The 19,361-nt window shown below is 40.5% G+C and overlaps 1 protein-coding gene across 1 annotated transcript; it reads right to left on the minus strand.

Moving 5' to 3' along the window:
- Nucleotides 1-2,952: 2,952 nt before the first annotated feature.
- ift81 (intraflagellar transport 81 homolog) lies at nucleotides 2,953-18,934 on the minus strand. The gene is made up of 18 exons (XM_083978349.1): nucleotides 18,537-18,934; nucleotides 18,307-18,410; nucleotides 18,032-18,212; nucleotides 17,841-17,930; nucleotides 17,503-17,568; nucleotides 17,106-17,216; nucleotides 16,278-16,362; nucleotides 15,549-15,712; nucleotides 15,355-15,450; nucleotides 13,214-13,360; nucleotides 9,212-9,361; nucleotides 8,017-8,145; nucleotides 6,108-6,197; nucleotides 5,311-5,397; nucleotides 5,144-5,215; nucleotides 4,877-4,962; nucleotides 4,560-4,605; nucleotides 2,953-3,277 (listed from the first exon to the last, which is right to left on the minus strand). The coding sequence occupies exons 1-18, from the start codon at nucleotides 18,678-18,680 to the stop codon at nucleotides 3,095-3,097; spliced, it is 2,031 nt and encodes a 676-aa protein (XP_083834475.1). The 5' UTR covers nucleotides 18,681-18,934; the 3' UTR covers nucleotides 2,953-3,094.
- Nucleotides 18,935-19,361: the final 427 nt, after the last annotated feature.

The raw sequence follows: 19,361 nt of genomic DNA on the forward strand, positions 1-19,361 counted from the left end.
ATACCATTGGACGAGCGGTGTCAGCTACGTCCAAGCCAGGGAGACAAAAAAAGAAAAAAGAAAAGAAAAAAACACAGGAAGTAACCAGGAAATGAAAAGCGGGAACGGACACTCGCATATCCCATGTAAACCTTGATCTTTCTGTTTCTTTTGTAAGTCAACACAACACGGGGCCTGTTAGCATTCAGTGTTTCCTATTGCCACTTGTATCTGGTGGTGACACTACTGCCTTTATGTGGCTGTGAATATGAGACTGGCATCACTGCTATGTCTGATCCCAGCCCGCGATAGGCTTTATTAAAAAGCAGCTTATTAAAAAGCAGCATGACGTATATAGGCGCTGAGCATAAAAACATTGCGTTTCCCTTTTTTTGACAGTAGTTCTTCTTCCGAGGAAATCCGACTTCACATGCATGAAAAATCACCACATTTTGCACAAAGATCCAGCCCCATGCCAGAGATAAATCTTAAAGTCTAAAAAAAAAAAAAAAAAAAAAATCCTAACAAACCAGTACGTGCTACAGTTTAGTAACTTCCACCGAAACATACCCCAAATACTTTAGGAACTTTTGTAGCCACAATTAAATCCAATGCAAATTATGAAGTCCATCATTATGTGAAACTTATTTCACCTTTCTTGTCCCACAATTTGCTACACTGCATCTTCAGACTGTTCTCCACAAAAATACCACTTTTTGAAATTTGAAAAATTGAGCTTATAGTGCAAGAAAACTGTAAACAGTAGTAGCTACTGTAAACATATACCAGCCAAAATTGCGAAATACATTTTTAATCTTCCTGAAAAAATTGGACAATATTTTGGAGTCGTGGTTGATGAAGTTTGGCAAATATCAGAATTTTATCTCAAAAACTGAATTTTTTAAAAACATTTTGAATTCTGCTCAATTGTGAACAATTGCAGTCAATGTGAGAGTGGCATTTTTAAACATCAGGTTTTCTCTTATGAAGCAAAACACTTATCATTAAAAACAAATCCCCAACATTTCCATGCTATCTAGATGCAATATACGTATGTGTTACCAGATTTTTGTCTTGATAACAGATTTTTTGACATTTTGACAATTTTTGAAATCTGCCTTCTGCCTGGCTGGTGACTACTTAAATTCGATTTGTGAAGCTACACACAAGGTCTCACCTCTAGCCAATTAGCTCAATGAGTTAGGAGCTGGTTCTTGATGTCAGAAGTTGTGAATTCAACTCTTAGCTAAGGCAAAATGGACATTGTAATGAGGATGTTCTTGTTGTTTTCCTATTTTTTGTTAGATTTGCCTAATTATTCCCCAAAACTATCTGACCCTGACCACTGCTGCAAAGCAGCTTCCACACAGACTGAAAACCTCCCATGTAGAGAACCAGTGTAAAAACACCATTGTTACAGTCAACACTCTGCTCTGCTGCTGTTGGTCATGGTGCACTGACCACACAGTTGAGACTGCTTCACACAAATCCCCCAGACAACAAGAGGTCCCATGTCTTATTGTACCACTGCCTCATTTATGTTTGACATGGGTCCTTTGTTTTTCTTTGACGGGAATGGGTTCATGAGAACAATAATATGAATCACAGATCAATGTCTCAGTCATGTTACAGACAGCTACACCCAGAGGCACACCACCACCCCAAGAGACAATGATGGCCCACCCCTAATTCATCAGCTACATCTGCTTTACAATTGTAAAGACAGACAAATTGCTATAGATGTGTGAGGGCAGTAGGTTAAACCCTCCAGCACACATTGTTTTCTTCAGCGGGTATTGTTGTCAGCTGTTTTACACGACTGGCATGTATCATCTGTTAATGCATTTTAATAAGGCTCCAAGAAGCACAAAGTGCTGCAACATTAATAACATAGCAATGCCCAGTTGGACACCAAGCTGCCTTTTATAATGTGCACTTGATCCGTTTGGCACTCAAGCCACTAACATTGGCTGTCAACAGCAGATTAAGTTTCTGCGGGAGTGATGGTGTGATCCTGAAGTATCCAAGAAGACATTTGTCGGGAACATTGTGCGACACTCAAATCATAGTCTATGTGCACAATGAGGTGTGTGCCATGTTTGTTCATTAAGAATAGGCAATTATACCTAAGTATAGCAACTAAAATTTACTCCACCCGCATGTAGTTTGATATACTGCTTTTACTAATAACATTTCAAACCACTCCTGTCAATTATGTTGTTTGGTTGCTCTACAATCATTGTGATTTCTGTATTTGGGCATTAGTCTCTTATTCTTTTGTTCCAACTGAAATAGGTGAATAAATATTTTAATTAATCGGGGAAACAGTGGATGGGAAGCCATCTGTTATCATTTAAAGGTTATTATAATCAAACATGAGTCAAAATGAATTGAAAATATATTTAATAGATATACATTGACAACCAACATAATATGTATGTCTTAAAGTTTATCTTGAAATTGGATTTATTAGAGAAAAATAGTGTATTATTATATAGAGTGGAAAAGAAGAGAATAGTGTGACTGTTTCATCTGCACCGTCCAAAGCGGTGGCAGTCCCTGTGAATTCCAAAATTGGCAAGACAGCCTGTCCAAGGTCATGGTAGCTGCTGCCAAAAATAGTCGACTATGGCCACATCCCAAGTGAACCACTTTGTAATGCCGTTATCTTTGGACGCTTTGATTGAAAGCATATTCTTAAAGATGTGTGAATTGGGAGCCTCCAGTGAACCAGAGGGAAAACCTTTGTCCTGCAACACCTCCTGATACGTGTGTTTTTTTAAAGTTGTGGACTCACAACGCATCTTAAACCATGTCATCACCACCAAGCTACTGATAACATAAGCTATAAAGTGTAATTTAATGGTAGTGTGTAAGATACAAGACAGAGGAGAGATGAACTCAATGAATGAAACAAACGATGAAAGAAACCTTCTATCTGTTGTTTGAATGCACTTAAGTGTCCAGTAACAATTTACATGTAACAACCCAATATTGTAGAATATTTTGGACACGTGACAGGAGGCTACAGGACATCAGGTTTAGTGCTGTGTAGTGCTTAAACTGTAGGTGACCTGTAGGTGACCTGTAGGTGTCCCTGCCTGGATATCAGGCCTCACAACACCAGCCTATCCTCTCCTCCCTCCTGGATGACCTGACCAATAGAAGCCTGGTTCTGGGCTCGTATGAAGCACTGCTTCTTGCACTCCATCAGCTGCTCCAGGTCCCGCCACATCTTCATCTGCTCCATGTTGGCGCTGTGGTTCTCCCTCACCATCTTCTGCTTCTCGCGTAGCTTCTGGAGACCACACAGGACAAGAATGATGAGTAAGTTGATAAAAGAATTAGCCTGACTGACCAAACATAAGAAATAAAAATACACTACTTTACATTCCATATTGCACTCCGTGTACATTCAATGCACTTGGCACATTTTTCCATATGACATGGGAATGCTTAGAGGTCTCAGAGTTTTGGAGTATGCTTGCTTCTAAACTCTCATTTCTTCTATCAATCGATACTATGCCATCCCCAGCCATATTCTTGCTAAATGATATTTCCCATTTGCATTTGAAGTGTGCACAGATTCCCATTTTCTTTGCTGGATTAACAGCAGCAAATAAATTAGTGGCTACTAGGTGGAAAACCCCTACAGCCTAACATTCTGTCAGTGGACTCTTTTTTGGATATTGTGTATGGAATTATCAACCACCTGACTACATGGTGCGAATGAGAAGAACATTAAAGGAGACATATTATCCCCTCTTTCCACAAATTAAAATAATTCCCAGGTGTCTTAAAGACATGTCTGTGACATACTTTGGTCAAAATACCCCAAGGATCAAACATCACAGCTCTTTTCATCCACTCAAAACAGCCCTGTTCAGAACGGCTGGTTTCGCTGCCTGTCCCTTTAAATGCAAATGAACCACTTTTTGCCCCACCCCTTCTACCGGTCCCACATAGGGGTGTTATTATGCAAATTCGAAAACCTAGTTACATCACTGGAAGACAACTGAACGAACAGCTCGTAAAACCACATGGATTTCAACCTAGTGAGCCTGCACATTGCAGATTTTTTTTTTGGCAATTCTCACATTTTGGGGGCCGGAAGGCAAGACAAACACCCAAATATAAAGAGCCTTCAGAAAGTGATATTTCCATAATATGTCCCCTTTAATATATGGTCTCAAGTTGCAGATGTGCTCAAAGACATGATTTAAACCATACATGACCTAATAATGTGTAATTTTTTGGGCATGGTGTAGTAATATCTAATTCCCATTTATTGTTGGTCCAAGGGAAGAGGGGTGGGGGATGGGATTGTTTGTTAATTTGTTTTTTCTTTTACTTTCACTTACTTATGTCGTGCATTCTATGTACACAAAAAAGGAAATTATATTTTGTGTAACTGTTAAATGGTCCATATACAAATAAATAATTGAAATATAGTACTTTACATTGATGCAGTTCTGTAAGCTTCCAGTAAATTTCACTTTATATTTTCACTTATTGACCCATGGCATGTTCTAGGTGATTCCTTGACTTCTTAGCAGCTAGCTTTAGGCCACATTTCTCACCTTGCCAAGTAACTCCTGTTCTGAAATGTTCTTCATGTACACCTCCCTGTAAATGAAGCAGAGAGCTATTATTAAAATGCAAGTCATCGTAATCTCAAATGTTGATCTCACCCAGTGTTTTTAAATAAAGGTGTGGTGTAGCTTCATATCTTGATATCACAAGGTGCGGTGATGGCTTCCTGACAGCACCCTTTGTTTTGTGCAGGAATAAAAGTGGCAGCACTTTAACGGACCGAGTTGTAATAAGAGCTTGATGAAGTAAAAAGGGCGTCTCATCTTGCGAGCAGCTGGGTGACCCGACTCAGCAGCACGCTCACCTGACGGCCTTCTTCCTCTCTTGTGGATCAGATGACACATAGACCTTCATCTCCTCAGCAGCCCGTTGTAGTTGCATCTCAATGATCTGTGGAGGGCAGAGGTGCACGGTTCAGATCAGGTATACTGTCGCAGTGTTTGGGGGGCAGGTCACTTACAAAATCCCATGATATTTTCTCTACTCCTGCAGCCACACTGAAAGTAGCAGGGAGTATCAATTCTAATGCTCTTCAAACAGATACACAGACTTTAGAGACTAAAACACATGCCTCTGACATAGAGTTGATATAATGATATTGGTTTTCCTCCTTTGCCATCTCCTCTCTCAAGGCTTTCACCTCCTGAAAGAGACATGAGGAGAAAATAGATGTATAATTTGCTGACATAAAATATTATATTCAATTATGTTGAATCTAATTCAGGATAATAACTATACCTGCTCTAATTTAGATCTGTTGCTCTCCAGTCCGGCAGCAGAACTTTCATACAACACCTTCTTGTTGTCATATTCCTGGCTCAGCTCCTGTAAAGATCAGAATACAAACAGTCGGTGCACAGGAACTGAGAGACAAATGATTTCACGTAGCATATGCTGAATGAGAAATGCGACAAATACATAGAATACAAATTTTAAACAATCTTGTCGCGCTCGCAGCACTGTTTCATATCAACATAAGTTCATCACAGCTGGCATTTGAGCAGTTTAACTTACAACAGGCTCTTACACAGTCTATTTATGTCTTCCTGTTGCAGCGCTTCATTAGCAGACATTACCCAGTAAAATGGAAGAGTGGTTCTGGGAACACATGTAGGAAAATTAAATCCTCTGCCTCAGCTCAGCGATGTGGGGGGGCTTTCCCATCATGCATTTTATTTAGGGACTATGTAAATTATTCTTAATGGACCCAGTCCAACACAACACACAAACACAATACAAGTTCGCTTGTACTGACTTGAGGGCATACAAGAGAAATTCCACCATTTGTTTTTAAATTTAGAATTCAAAGCCAACCAGGTTATTCTCATGTGAAAACCTAAATGCTTCTGCTGCAAGAGATGTATTTTTGCACTGGCTTGCTTACTTGCTATATAAAATATATATAATTAATGTATTATGAGGTTTTGTCATGCCTTTTGAGGGTTCTTATTAAAATGTGGTGTCCAATTTTCTTTACAAACACTCAATATGAGGACTTTTGGAAGTAGAGGTGTTATAATGTCAGCAATGCTCACCTGACACTGCTGTCTCAATGATCTCAGCTCCTTTATAATTGGAGCTAGGGCTGCCTTCTTTTCCACTATCATAGAGTTTAATTGCTTCACCTGTGAAAAAAGAAACATACATCTTACAATAATCACAATGTTAATTGAAAGGAAACATTATTGAAAGCTCAACTGCTTCCTCTGAAGAACACAGCAGGTCATTTAACTGTGACTTTTATGATGCAGTCAGATGGCATTGTCAACTCTCTGATTAACTCGGCAGAAAGACTTCATTGTCCACATCCAGGATAAATATGATAAATCACTGCTTCACCGTAAACCACAGCAAAAATTATACGACAAGATCCAGTAGGAGTTGGGTAAATATTCATTATAATATTGCAGTATTTCAAGCTTTATGGCTTTGCAGCGCTGCTCCGCTACATTCAAGTTGGAGCCAGGGGTGTGTGACTCCATCATTAGGAGCAGTCTGCAGTTTGCCAAGCGTTTGCGCTGCCAAACTGATCAACAAACTCACTACAGCTTGGAGCATGGCCTAATGAGCTGTGACTGCTACCCTCTGGGTCTTGACCACAGAAGGATGACAGGGTGATAAATAAAACCAAAGCTACGAGCTATGCTGAGAATGTGAGCTTTCCCCTTAGCAATGTAAAGTTTAAAACTACAGATCTAATTTAGTTCTAATTAAAAGACCCGCATAGCAGCAATGGTGTTTTCACTCTGGCTAGTTAGACCTCTGCCAACACTGAGGTCAGGTGGAGTGATGTTGGAACCAATAGGTATCAATAGGTGTTAAAGAGGAACTATGCAAGTCTGGTCACTTTTTTTTTTGCATTTGTTTTCAGCCAAGAGACTCTATGTTGAAGGCAGAGAGCCTCCATTCTCCCTCGTAACAAGTTACATGTCATTTATTAAAGGTGTACAGAAATGGCCGTTTGTCCTGTTTGTCCACGAGCTGCAACACGAGTTTACCCGAGTAAGGAAAACGAATTTGATTGGTCGTTATCGAGCGTTATTCAAAGCTTGGGGGCGAGCCCGAGCTCCGTGTGTGTGTGCGTGTCTCAGACGTTTGAATGACGGATTACGGATCCAATATCAGTGGCTGGTGAATCGTGTACAGGCTGACGTATAATCCGTGCGCCTGCATTATCCAATGCGAAAAGAAAAAAAAACACACTTTCATCCCGGATTTACTCAAAAATAGAATTTTGCAAAAAGTTTGACCTACATCGTCTGAAAGATGAGTTATTACATACATTTTATGACCCAGAGTGGGCTCAAATTCAATTTTCTTTCCTGTACACCTTTAAACCATCACAAACAAGCTGTTTAATTAAGGTAAAATGTAGCATAGTTAAGCTAAACAATCCTGCATAGTTCTTCTTTAAGGCCCTTTACACAGGAGACACTGTCGTGGCAGGAAAAGAGCAGGTGTTACTAATAATATTAACAATGGATCTGTTCTGTTTTACTGTCCCATAACGGTGAGCCAGCATATACCAAGGCCCTCAGACAACATTGAATTATTTTTTCTAACTTTTTCTTTTTTCAAATTGTCCCCCTGTGAAAATGATGTACAGTAATATGACAGTATGAGGACTCACGCCCTCACAGAGTGAAGAAGATGCAACTGAAGCACACAGAGCCTGGACAGCTCTTATATGATTATCAAAGCTTCTCTAATTTGCTGTAATTTGCCAAAAGTGGAAACACCTGTACTGCGTGGGTGGGCCGCAACTGTGTAGAGCTTTTAAAATAACCTAGATTCAACAAGGACAGTGGTACAGAACAGTAGGAAAACAAATTGCAATTTGCATTTGTTTCATTTTTTGTAAAAAAACAAAAAAAAAAACAACTAAATTTCATCTGTAACATCAGCATAAAATTAACTACACAGGTAGATTTGTGGGGATTTTACCATTTCAGACATGTCGTCCAGTGTTCGGCCCTTCTTCTCATCCAGCTCGCTCTTGATGGCAGAGACCCTCTCCAGGTTCTCCTGAGTGTTGCTGTAGCCAGAGATTCCCTTCTCAGTTTCCACAATTTGCTTTGAAACAAAACAGAGACACGAGGTCAGGTCTGTCAAATCTAATGGTTAAAATATATGTATGTGTAATATATGTCTATCAATGCTTAGCAATGGATTTGACAAAACATTCATTAATCCAACAGGAGATAAAAAACGGTACATAAAAAATTAGGTAACTAAAGGTACAGTGAATATAAAAGTACATAAAAGTAAGAAAAATATGGCAAATAAAAGTAAAAGTAATCTACATATTTTTGGAGTGTTGCCTAAGGGGCATTAACTAAATAATAAACCAAAAATACACACTAATCTTGAACAAATTCCCTCTCCACTGATGAATGATTAAAAAATGATTTTGATATATAATTTTATTCCACATGAAGCTAAAATTAGCTCATGAAACTGTGACACGAGAGCCGATTCAAACACAAAAGCATTTAATCTTTGCTAATGCGGGCAACAGCACGACAGAGAGGGGCGGACGCGGCCGGCTAGACATGTGAGTGGCAGGAAAACTTTCATTGCTTTCACAAATCATAGTGTGGGATGCAGACAGAGGAGGAGCGGCAGATGCAACCATCAGAAATAGCAGCTCTGCCTGCGTCAGACAGCCCATCAACAAGTCAGGTGCTGGGACCGCACAGAGGTGTGAAGCCATTTCTAGGAAGCTTCTGCCACTTCACTGTTAACGCGAGCTGCGTGAATGGGGAGATCAAGGGAAAAGAGCGCTTTTGGAACAGCAGTCTGGGAGGGGGCGGAGGGGGTGGTGCAGTATAAAAGCTACGGGGCACAGAGGGCATTAGATGCAGTTAGGGGGGGATTTTTCTGTGGTCCTGGTACAACATTGTGCATCAAAAATAACAATTAATAAAGTGTCAAGTGTTCAATGTGTTCAATAAAATACAGAAAGCAATCTTGCTTGGTCTAGTTATTAATAAAATAAATGTACTTTTCCTTATGATTTGCACTGTAGCATTTAGATTTCAAGTCTTTCAAGGTAACTATTAGATAGTAAACCTTTGTTGTTTTGCTGTGTATAACACCTAGCATGTCTTATATGACAATCAAATGAACAGTGTGTTACCAGTTTCTCTTGAACTGTCTCATGCCTCTGCTTGAGGATCTCCTCTGTTCGTTGCAGGACTCCATATTCTGCTTTCAGCTCAGCAATGCTCTGCCGCTTCTTCTTGTACACGGTCCCCCTGCTCCGCAATTTCGCCACCAACCGTTTAAGCTTTGAAAAACAAAGACAAAGAAGACAACATTACCTTCAAATAAAAGAATAACTGGACAGCAAAACAAGATGCACAACAAAGCTGGAAACACAACACTGACATATAAACTTGTGATCATATGGTGAACAACTGCTTGTTTACACATCCAGCTGTTATGGAGCAACATTAGTATTCATTTGTGGTTAGTTGCCAAATGTGAGTCCAATATTTCTTTTTGCTCTAGTTTAGTCTCCTCCAAATATCTTTTTCTCTCCTCGGCTGGAAACAATGCCAATAAGAGAAGTGTCAAAAACATTGTAGTTGTAAAGCCAAAACAAGAAGCTGAAAGATGCTAAAGTCACTATAAGTGATTTATTTTACATGCACCTATTTCGATTCATATGTAAAATAAAAATGTAAACTACAGCAGGTTCAAAACAAAGATGCACAAACAATTTTACATTATCAGTATCAGCATATGCATTGGCAATGCATGTACTTTTTTTTTTTTAGGAAATTCAAGGAGGAAAAGAGGCATAAATACAGTTTATATTTGTGGACATGGTGTCCAGCACAGCTGAGATACTATGAAAGGCCACAGGAGAAGACAATGGGTTGAGCCAGGGGAGGGAAGGGATTAGAAAACAGCAGTGACTGCAGCAGAGGGCCCTGGGGGCCATGCCATGATCTGAAACAGTCACTTGATCCTTTCAGGTTCACAGCCAGCTATGAACAGCAAGCAGCTTCATCTGGCAGAATAACTGCTTTAAGTGGACGTTCAGTCACTCCCCGCCCCGTCTGTCTATTGGGACACAATGAAACTCCTCCACAATGAAGAGCAGCTATAAATGAACATGGACACGGGAGAACAGCCCCAGAAATCACAATGTGCTTCACATCCTTTGGGGATCTAAGAAGCTATATGTGTGTGTGTGTGTGTGTGTACGTTTATTCTTTGTGTATTTTGGGACATCAAGGGCAGACATGGCTGAGAGAGGAATTAGTGCAGCAGCGTTATTCTGCATAGAGTTCCCGACATTGTGTCCCCAAAACAACTGCTGCCATACAGCACAGCAGCTCAGTCACAACACACTGGACTGAGACATACAGTATAGTCACACCAACCAACACACTGAAACTGCAAACAAATTAAATCAAATCTGGCCAGTTACAATAAGACCTCCACATTTTTGTCGAGGAAAAAAAAATAAATCCAGTGTGTCACATTTCTGATGCTGTCTTGACTGGAGTGAAGCTAAATTTAACCAGCGCGATGAGGCTGGTTGACAAAGTGGTTTTATGTTACTGTCCAATCAATGACGAGCAGATGCAGTCATCCCTCTCAGACAGGCCCTGCAGTTGGTAGGTGGCATGTGATGACACATAACCAGCAGAATGGAAAATACCGCTGATAAAGTGATCATCTCCACCATGGCTGATAGCCCGAAACTATGGAGGAGTCTGATAAGCTGTGTTTGAAAAAAACATTCCCCATTCACTTCATTCATGTATAGTCTCGAGGGCCCTCTTTGTCTCAACAAACAGCTCCCTCTCACCGTTTCAGTCAGACTCGATGTACGTCAGTCAGTCTCCAGCTGACTGTAAAACACTGATCAAATGAATGCAGAGCATAAATGCTGGTTTGAATACACACAGTATTTTTACAACAACATATCACACACCACCTCGTAATATTTCTTCCTGTAACAGAGGCTTTCACTACCTCTCCCTCCTTATCCAGATGATTGCTTTCTCTTCCGTTCCTGACAGGAATAAACATGTTGGAAATAACTTTTCCGCAGATATTTCACTACCTCTATCGTTTGCCAGAGTCAGTGAAAATTCTGAGTTTTGCTTCTGCAGCAGGAACACCGTCGTCTCCCGTGTTTGTGCTGAAAGGCTGTCCTGTTCCATGTCGAACAGAAACCATTGATACGGCACGCTAAAGGGTTTGCTTGTTTAAAAGAATCGTTGGATATTTCGAGAAGTTCAAATTAGTTTCTTGTGGAGAGTTAGATGAGAAGATCCGCACTGCTTGAGTCTAAATTTCACACTAGAACCATCATCTTAGTTTAGCATAAAAACAAGGGAAACAGGTACCATGGCTCTGTCTAAGGCTAACTAAATCTGCCAAGACACTCACCCCACGCTCCGCCTCCCAACCCCATGTATGGACATTGTGCCCATATCCTCCAAGTTCTTTATAAGCACACTCACTACATGGCTAGAATATAAACTAAATTGATTCAGGTCTTAAAATTACAATTTCGCCCAAGGGGAGTGAGAAGTGCAAACTCTGGAATAAATTTCCAAATAGGAGAATTACAGAGCTCTGGGGTTCAAGACCACTGGGCACTTTATCCCGCCTGGTGTCAATCTTTTCTTACTCCAATAAGCATATTCCCTAGAAGTTGAAACTAGGGCTGCAACTAACCATTATTTTGGATGGAGTTGTTTTCGAGGTAAATTTATGCAAAACCACTGATGTGCGTTTGTGTCGGGGGCAGTTTTTCGGCAAGCAGTCTCTGTATTTACCTAGAAAACAACTCTGTCTCGTAACGTTCCGTTATTATCTCATAGCGTGGTGAATGTGCAGGTCACAACTTGTCCACCAGAGCGTTTGGAGTTGTTGGATTGTGTATTTGATGAGTTTGATGAGGGAAACCAAGAAATCCCATTAGCCTCCGTAGCATAGCTCTGAGCAGCTTGCGGCTCTGCTCCGCCATTCTAAAAATAGCTTGCACCGTCAATTAAAGGTAACGAACCTTCTCCTAAAACTATAGGGATTATGGCAATGGGCCAATTTACTAAAATGTTGAACTATCCTTTTAATGTCCCAAACCACTTCACTAATGCTAAAATTATACCAGTGTCTTAAACGTTTGTGATAGGGTGTGTTTTTCTAAACTCCACCATGGCCCATTATTTTCTCTTCATCCTACATGGGCAGGTCAGAGGTCAGGGTCAGCAGTAGGACAACACACACATGCACCATCCACAGAGAGCGACAGCAGCTCCACAGAGGAGGGAGGAAGCCGGTGTAACGTACATACTGTGACTCCATCAAGCACCTTATGGATGTCAAGGTGCATCAAACAACAGGTGAGAAAAATTCTCATCCACACAGTGATCACAGCCTCCATCTATCAGTGCCCCTCTGCCAGTACTGAACCGTTTGTAGTTGATGCTTCAGCTGCAGGCTTAATGTATAAGAGCAGCTGTCTTATGTGCAACAGTATTGTTACTTCTCTTTCTCCTTATCAGTGGTTCAGCCTGGTTCATCAACGTGACAGCTCAGAGAAGGCCGTGCCATGTGTCTGAAAGGGGGGAGTACATCCTCGTCATGGGATATAAATAAAGACAAAGGTTTTATGCCCCAAGTCTGTTTTATGTGTCCAGCTGACTTGAATTAGGAGACTGATTATACTAAAGATTAAGGAAAAAGCCAACTTTGGGGCAGTTCGTCCAGCACAGTTCCTTGTTCTGGATATTCTCTGTTGTGTTCTATTTATGGCTCTGCATGGGAATGTGAGGGAGAGTGAGGAAAAGGGATAAGTAACATTAGACAGTGAGCCTGCGTGTGTTTGGATAAGAACAGAAATAGCCTCTTGTGTTTTCTGCGGTTTGCAGATCTACTTGTGTGCACTCAGATAAAGCTGGAGTTTCTGTAGGTGAGGGCTGCTGTTAAACGTGCACACACAGAACATTCTCTTTACATGGTAGTGAAATTATTATTAGAAATAAACACATAGATCAGGTATGTAACAAATATTAATAACATCAACATGACTGTGAAGCAATTCAGGGGTGGTTGATTTTTCGTGCCTGTGTGTGTTGTTTTATGACTGGAAGAATCTCTTCCATCAGCGTACCTCATCACCCCGGATGACCTCTGCCCCATCAGTGGCCTGTGCCTGGGTGCTCCGCTGCCTCAGCTCCCTCTCTGCTGCAGCCAGCTCCTCCCTCGCTTCCTGGAGCTCCTCTGCCTTTGACTCCTTCCTCCGAATGATGATGGAAGCCTGCAGGAGTCGGGTTACGTTAGATATACAAACATGACAAAAGAGATTCTGCAGAACGACCCGTTTTAACCCATAGGAGGCCCAATGTGGTTGAGCAATGGGAATGTTATTAGGGGCGAGAAACTTCAGCTTGTAAACAAAAGGGGGTCGCCTTATGTCCTGGTCATTGTCTCCATGTCGCAAGAACACACAATGTCACAGCGCTAGACCATTAGCTAGAATAATGATAGAGGTAAAAAAAAAAAACTAAACAAAACAAAAAACAAATTTTACTTTATTATTAATATGCAACTTAAAGGGATAGTTCAACATTTTGACAAATTGGCCATTGGCCATTGCCATAATCCCTATAGTTTTAGCAGTAGGTTTGTTACCTTTAATTGTCGGTGCAAGCTGTTTTTAGAACGGCAGAGCAGAGCCGCGAGCTGCTCAGAGCTACGTTACGGAGGCTATTGGAATTTCTTGGTTTCCCTCATCAAACTCATCAAATACACAATCCAACAACTCCAAAACGCTCTGGTGGACAAGTTGTGACCTGCACAGTTCTTTTCGAGGTAGACCGCCTGCCGAAAAACTGCCTCGGACGGGAACGCACATCAGCAGTTTTGCATGAATTTACCTCTAAAACAACTCTGTCTCGTAATGTTCCGTTATTATCTCATAGCGTGGTGAATGTACAGGTCTCACAACTTGTCCACCAGAGTGTTTTGGAGTTGTTGGATTGTGTATTTGATGATAGCTTGCGCCGACAATTAAAGGTAACGAACCTACTCCTAAAACTATAAGGATTATGACAATGGGCCAATTTTCCAAAATGTTGAACTATCCCTTTAAAGCGGGAAGGCACATTTAGTATTGATTGTTAGCTCAAAGGAACTACGTGAAATTAAGGAAATTATTCTTCATCTTCCCCATACATGGATGCATTAGTATAATGTTTCTGCCATGTGTGGTTCTTACAACATTGTATTTATTCGCTTTCAACAAAATCATACAGGCCCCCTACACTCAGAAATGTTCTGCTGGTGTACAGTACAGTACAGTACAGTTTTCTTACTTTTTCAGGCTTGAAAGTTAACTTCATTCAGTTTGCTTTGGCTTACTAAGTTGACACCTATACTGACAGAACTCTGTGGGAGACAAAGCTGTTGAACACATGGTCTGACACTAGAAATAATGTTTTTGTGTTCATAAAGTTTCTCTGCCCTTTCATTTAGTTAAGAGTTTAATTTGTGTATGTTTTGTGGTCACAGTTAGTTTGAAAACCAGTCCAGATCCAATATATTACATCTCATGCATAGTATAATTTTCTCACTGAAATCGTAAACACACTGTCCAGCAGCTATTTGCATATTTTTTAAGTATGTTCTGAACTTTTCAATAATTTCCTCAAATTTAACTCGATAAATTGACCTACAGAATCCACAGGATGACTTTGTACGTTAAAGTTGATGATAAAAGACATCTGCATTTAACCACAAGGTTTATCAGATCTCAACACTACATACATTACATTTTCAGGATAGTGCCTTTAAATCATAACCAATAAATGCATCAAGTTTGTTGGCTTTTCACTTGAGCAGCTCTCTTTTGTGAGAGGATGGGAAAGAAAGATGACCTCTGCACTGCTGTCCATTGTAAGCAAACAAATAAATAATCCAAAGCACATCAATGTGCTGATTTTCTCAAACATAAATAAACCTTCTGGTGAGCCTTTGCACGACACCTCGGGCTCCCTGTGGAGTTTTTGACCTCTAGCAGTCTGCTCTGTGGAGCTGTATTTGTTTGAGTGGGTCCTTCTTTTGTTTATCTCGATGTTCCTCGACGTCAAGGGTACGCACACTGCGATTTTTTTGGGGAGTAGCACTGACAGGAAGCAACTTGTGTTTGTGAAAGCTCCACGGGGCATCTTCGACATCTTACAGCATCACAGTCGGATCACTTCACGGACTAAATTTGGCTAAAAGATGAAAAACATCACAGAAAGTCTGCACCTGTTGCCTGTACAGGGTCAGGTTGTCGTCCATGGGGTCGTTCCTCATCATCTTCTTCTCAATCAGCTGGTTTATCTGAGAATCAGCTTCTTTAATCTGTTGAAATGAAAATGAAGGATCACTCAGAGCAGAACACATCAACATTTTGCAGCTTATGAAGATACACAGATATAACACCACCCTCTGTTCCTGACCTTGTCCTCCAGCTCGTGGAGATCGGCCTGGCCCATGGCAGGTTCTGATGCCACCTTCTGCAGGTACTGCACCGTACGCCTCATACCCTCCAGCTCTTTGGGGAGTTTCTCTGAGACCATGTAGGAATTGATCTTCATCTCTTCTTCTAGTCTCTTCATTAAGCCTGAGAGAGATAAAGCTCTTAATTAATTCCGATCTGGTTGAAAGCCCATCAGCCTTCAATGGCTCTGATACTCGAATCAAGCTGAAAACTACTTATATATGCAAAGCCACAGAGAAGATAGAGAAATGCACAACGTGTGTCTTTTGTAAAATAAACCGATACTGAAATTGTCTTTTATTATTTTCATTGTTTAAAATTGTGTGAGTACTTGTACTGCTTAAAGGATGTTTTCAAAGTACATATTTGGACACACACATTCAGTAACGTGATAAGTAACTAATTGTGTAGCTCCACTTCAGTCTGCATTGCACAGATCATTTTAGAAACTGTCAATGTGTAAATCTCCTCTGTAGAGAAAGAGCCCAATACCAGATGAGAACAAAAGGGGACAATTTCAACATCAGATAAGCTGTATTATAGCACTTCAAAGATCAGGGTAATTAGAGGGGTATCAACAGATGAAAGCCTATTAGCTGAGCAAACCCTCCCCCAACGCTCTGCTGTGTCCTTGAACTTCCCATCCAGCTGTGTCCTCCAGAGGCAACAGCAGGACACGGACACTCACTCTCTGGATTGGCATCTGCTGCTGCCTGTTGCAAATCCTTCAACTGCTGCTGTGATCTCTGCAGTCTCTGCTCTGCCTGGAACAGCTGCATGGACAAAAAGGATTTACTGATACAGGTAACATGGGGCAAATATCAGGACCAGGGATTAAGGCCACAGGCAAATGCTGTTGTCATTACTGATCAAATTCGGTATTAACATGCCAATATTTCAATCTATTAAATGTTACAGAGCGAATAATGCCCATCATGTTAAACTGCTTTGAAGCTCTTCAAACTGCTCTTCATAGCTGACTAGGAAAGTCAAATTTAAGAATTTATAGAAACATAGGCCTCATCATGTTTCTCTCTTTTGCCCTATGTGGTTATCAATGAATATTTCAAATATAACTCATTTTCATGTTGATTATTGAATCAATTGATTAGCCTATTAAATGTAATAATGTAATGTAAATGAAAGAATCTTCTCAAACCAATTTTGTCTGACTGATAGGCATAACCTCACTATGTTTCATTTTACGAGGATAAAACAAAGGAAAAGAATAAATAAATACTGAATCTGAAAGTTGAGAATACTTAACATGATTCTATTATCTATTCAATGAAATTATTAAATGATTAATTCTTTGTCAAATGACTAAGAATTTTAACCCTAATATCAAACATGAAAAAAAAAAAACATCAGACATACAATACAACATTGTTATTGTCTTTTCAATTCTCTTCAGCAAAAGGCATACTGTTTGGTTGTTCCATGATGTCACATAAACTAAACCAACAGGTGCAAATATGATGAAAGAAACACATTTTAATAACAATGAAGCATTTACTTGGTTCTTTTGTTCTTGCTTCTGGTGAGTCAGTGACTCCTCTCTCTCCTTCTCCACACGCAGCTGTCTGGCTTGTTCCAGCATCCGTTGATGGTTGGATACTGACTCCACCTAGTGGATTGACAAATGAATGTTATGTCAGATTGCATGTTATCACAAGTTCAGCAGAAATAGCCTTGACACCTGCACAGCGTCAAGTTTCACCTTTTGGCAGGGCCTATAAATACGACCCATTAAATAAACACCTCATTACCTCCCAGCCTTGTTAAGACAGCATTGCAACTTGTCAGGTCTATTAGAGGAGCTGATAATATATGTCTGAGGTCATGTTTTCATTCCTCAGTGAATCCTAAAGCCTTTCAAGCGCGAAGGGACCTCCCAGAGCAATCTGTCTTACCCTCTTCTTTAGCCTCTCCACACGTTTGATGAGTTGGTCTTTCTCTTCCTCCATAGCACTGATGTCCTGTTATCAAAGACATGATGAATCATTTCAGATCACTGTATCAAATGTGGGAAGAAACCCTTTTAAATCATAAAGGACAAATACAAACAGTAAATATCCTAACTTAACCAGGACACATGGGATTTTGGCGCATTTGCTTCAAAACTTACTGAAATCATTTTGTGGAAATTAACTATGTGTATTACCTGTAAAGTCAATGCCAGTTTTATACTGAGAAAGTTTAACATCAAACAAACAGAGATTGTGTAAGGGTTACTGGCTGTTTTGTTTACCCTTCTGATTTCTGCTGTGGAAAAGCCTGAAGTCCTCAGTTGTTCACACTCCTTGTGATACGTCTTAAATCCCTCCACCAGCTCTTCATACTGTGAACACACAACAAGGTACAACCTCTCTTGCATCATTAAAAAAAACAGCAGGGATTGCATTGTATGCATATATCAATATCTGTGATGTATTGTCAAACCTGGTGATAGGTGTCATTGATGACATCATCCTGTAGAAACTCCGCAGGAACCTCCAGTTTGAAGAGAAAGCGGGCCAGGTAAGCCCTCTTCTTCAGTTCATGGACCCTCTGAAGCAGCCAGTGGAGGATGGGGTGCACCACGTGTTTGCTGCCAGTCACCAGACCCTGTCTGAAGGAGCTCCTGCAGGTGTTGAAAAGAGGCAGAGCATGTCATGAAAATATATTTACAGACTGACAATCAAAAGTTTGAAGGGAAATTGGCTGCAGTCACTTACACATCAGAAAGGTTTCCAGGGGGCTTGTATTTGAGCATCCCCAGCAGAGCACACATCCTCTTCACAGTCTGTTCAGGCATTTCTTCACGTATATCCATGGTTTGCTGAACAGGAACATCAGTGAAATTACGTTAACTATTAGCAGTAATTCAGGAATACGACATATAAACAGACACTACACATGAGCTCTGGTAAGTTAAACCTGTGTGAGGCTAATGCTAATTATTCACCTTTGGGTCGATCTCAGCCAAAACGTCGTTTAAAATCTGCAACAGCTGCATCGGCTCGAGAGAGTCAAACGTGATGAGATTCAAGCTTTTCTTGAATGGGTCTTTGTTGAGTTGCTCAACGATGAATTTCAGCTGTTCGCTCATCCTGGAAAGGTTGAATCTAGCTCCGCGTCGTCCTCCTTCTTTGCTGAATTACCCAGCTAACGGTAAGTTAGCTTTCTGTCGCTAAGCAGCTTGTCTTACCAGCCCGTAAAGTATCCCTCTTATGACAGTCTCACTCAGTTTAACGATAGTGTAAACCCAAACCAAGCATTTACAAGCGGTAAATATAAGCTACATTTCCAAATACATCGCCAAATCAATCTTTAGCTAGCTAGTAGACAGCGGTTGTTGTCAACGGCCCCATGGAAACCATGAAAGCGTCGCGGATTGGTTGCTAACAGGAAGTAGTTCAGGACAATCTGTACAAAACAGTGCTCAAGTTGCCTCGTAAATTCACCAGCACAGAGAAGTCAATACAAATCATTGAAATTGACCTAATGTGGTTTGTGGTCAAAATTATTCTATAAACGCCGTAATCATGGACTTGCACTTAGCACTTTTATAGTCTCTAAGAGCAGTAAAAGCGCTTAAATACATACTGTAATAACATTTGACCTGTATTTGAATTTTTTGGTGGCCTGAATCAATTTAGCACTTTACTGTTTTGTTTTCCAACTCTTTAGATAAACTGCAAGATTAATATTAGCAGTCGAAAATATCAATTTACAGACAGACAAACAGTAAAGTACCCACTTTAGGCATTAACAATGTGTACTTGAACGC

Source organism: Trachurus trachurus (genome assembly GCF_905171665.1).
Source record: "Trachurus trachurus genome assembly, chromosome: 9".
Classification (NCBI taxonomy): domain Eukaryota; kingdom Metazoa; phylum Chordata; class Actinopteri; order Carangiformes; family Carangidae; genus Trachurus; species Trachurus trachurus.

What these genes read in the sequence shown, in the direction of transcription:
- ift81 (XM_083978349.1), bottom strand. Translation starts at nt 18,680, where the DNA reads ATGAGCGAACAGCTGAAATTCATCGTTGAGCAACTCAACAAAGACCCA. An exon ending in AGCAGATGCCAATCCAGAGA is followed by an intron (nt 15,713 to 16,277) that starts GTGAGTGTCCGT and finishes TATCTCTCTCAG; the next exon opens with GCTTAATGAAGAGACTAGAA. An exon ending in TCCACGAGCTGGAGGACAAG is followed by an intron (nt 15,451 to 15,548) that starts GTCAGGAACAGA and finishes TCATTTCAACAG; the next exon opens with ATTAAAGAAGCTGATTCTCA.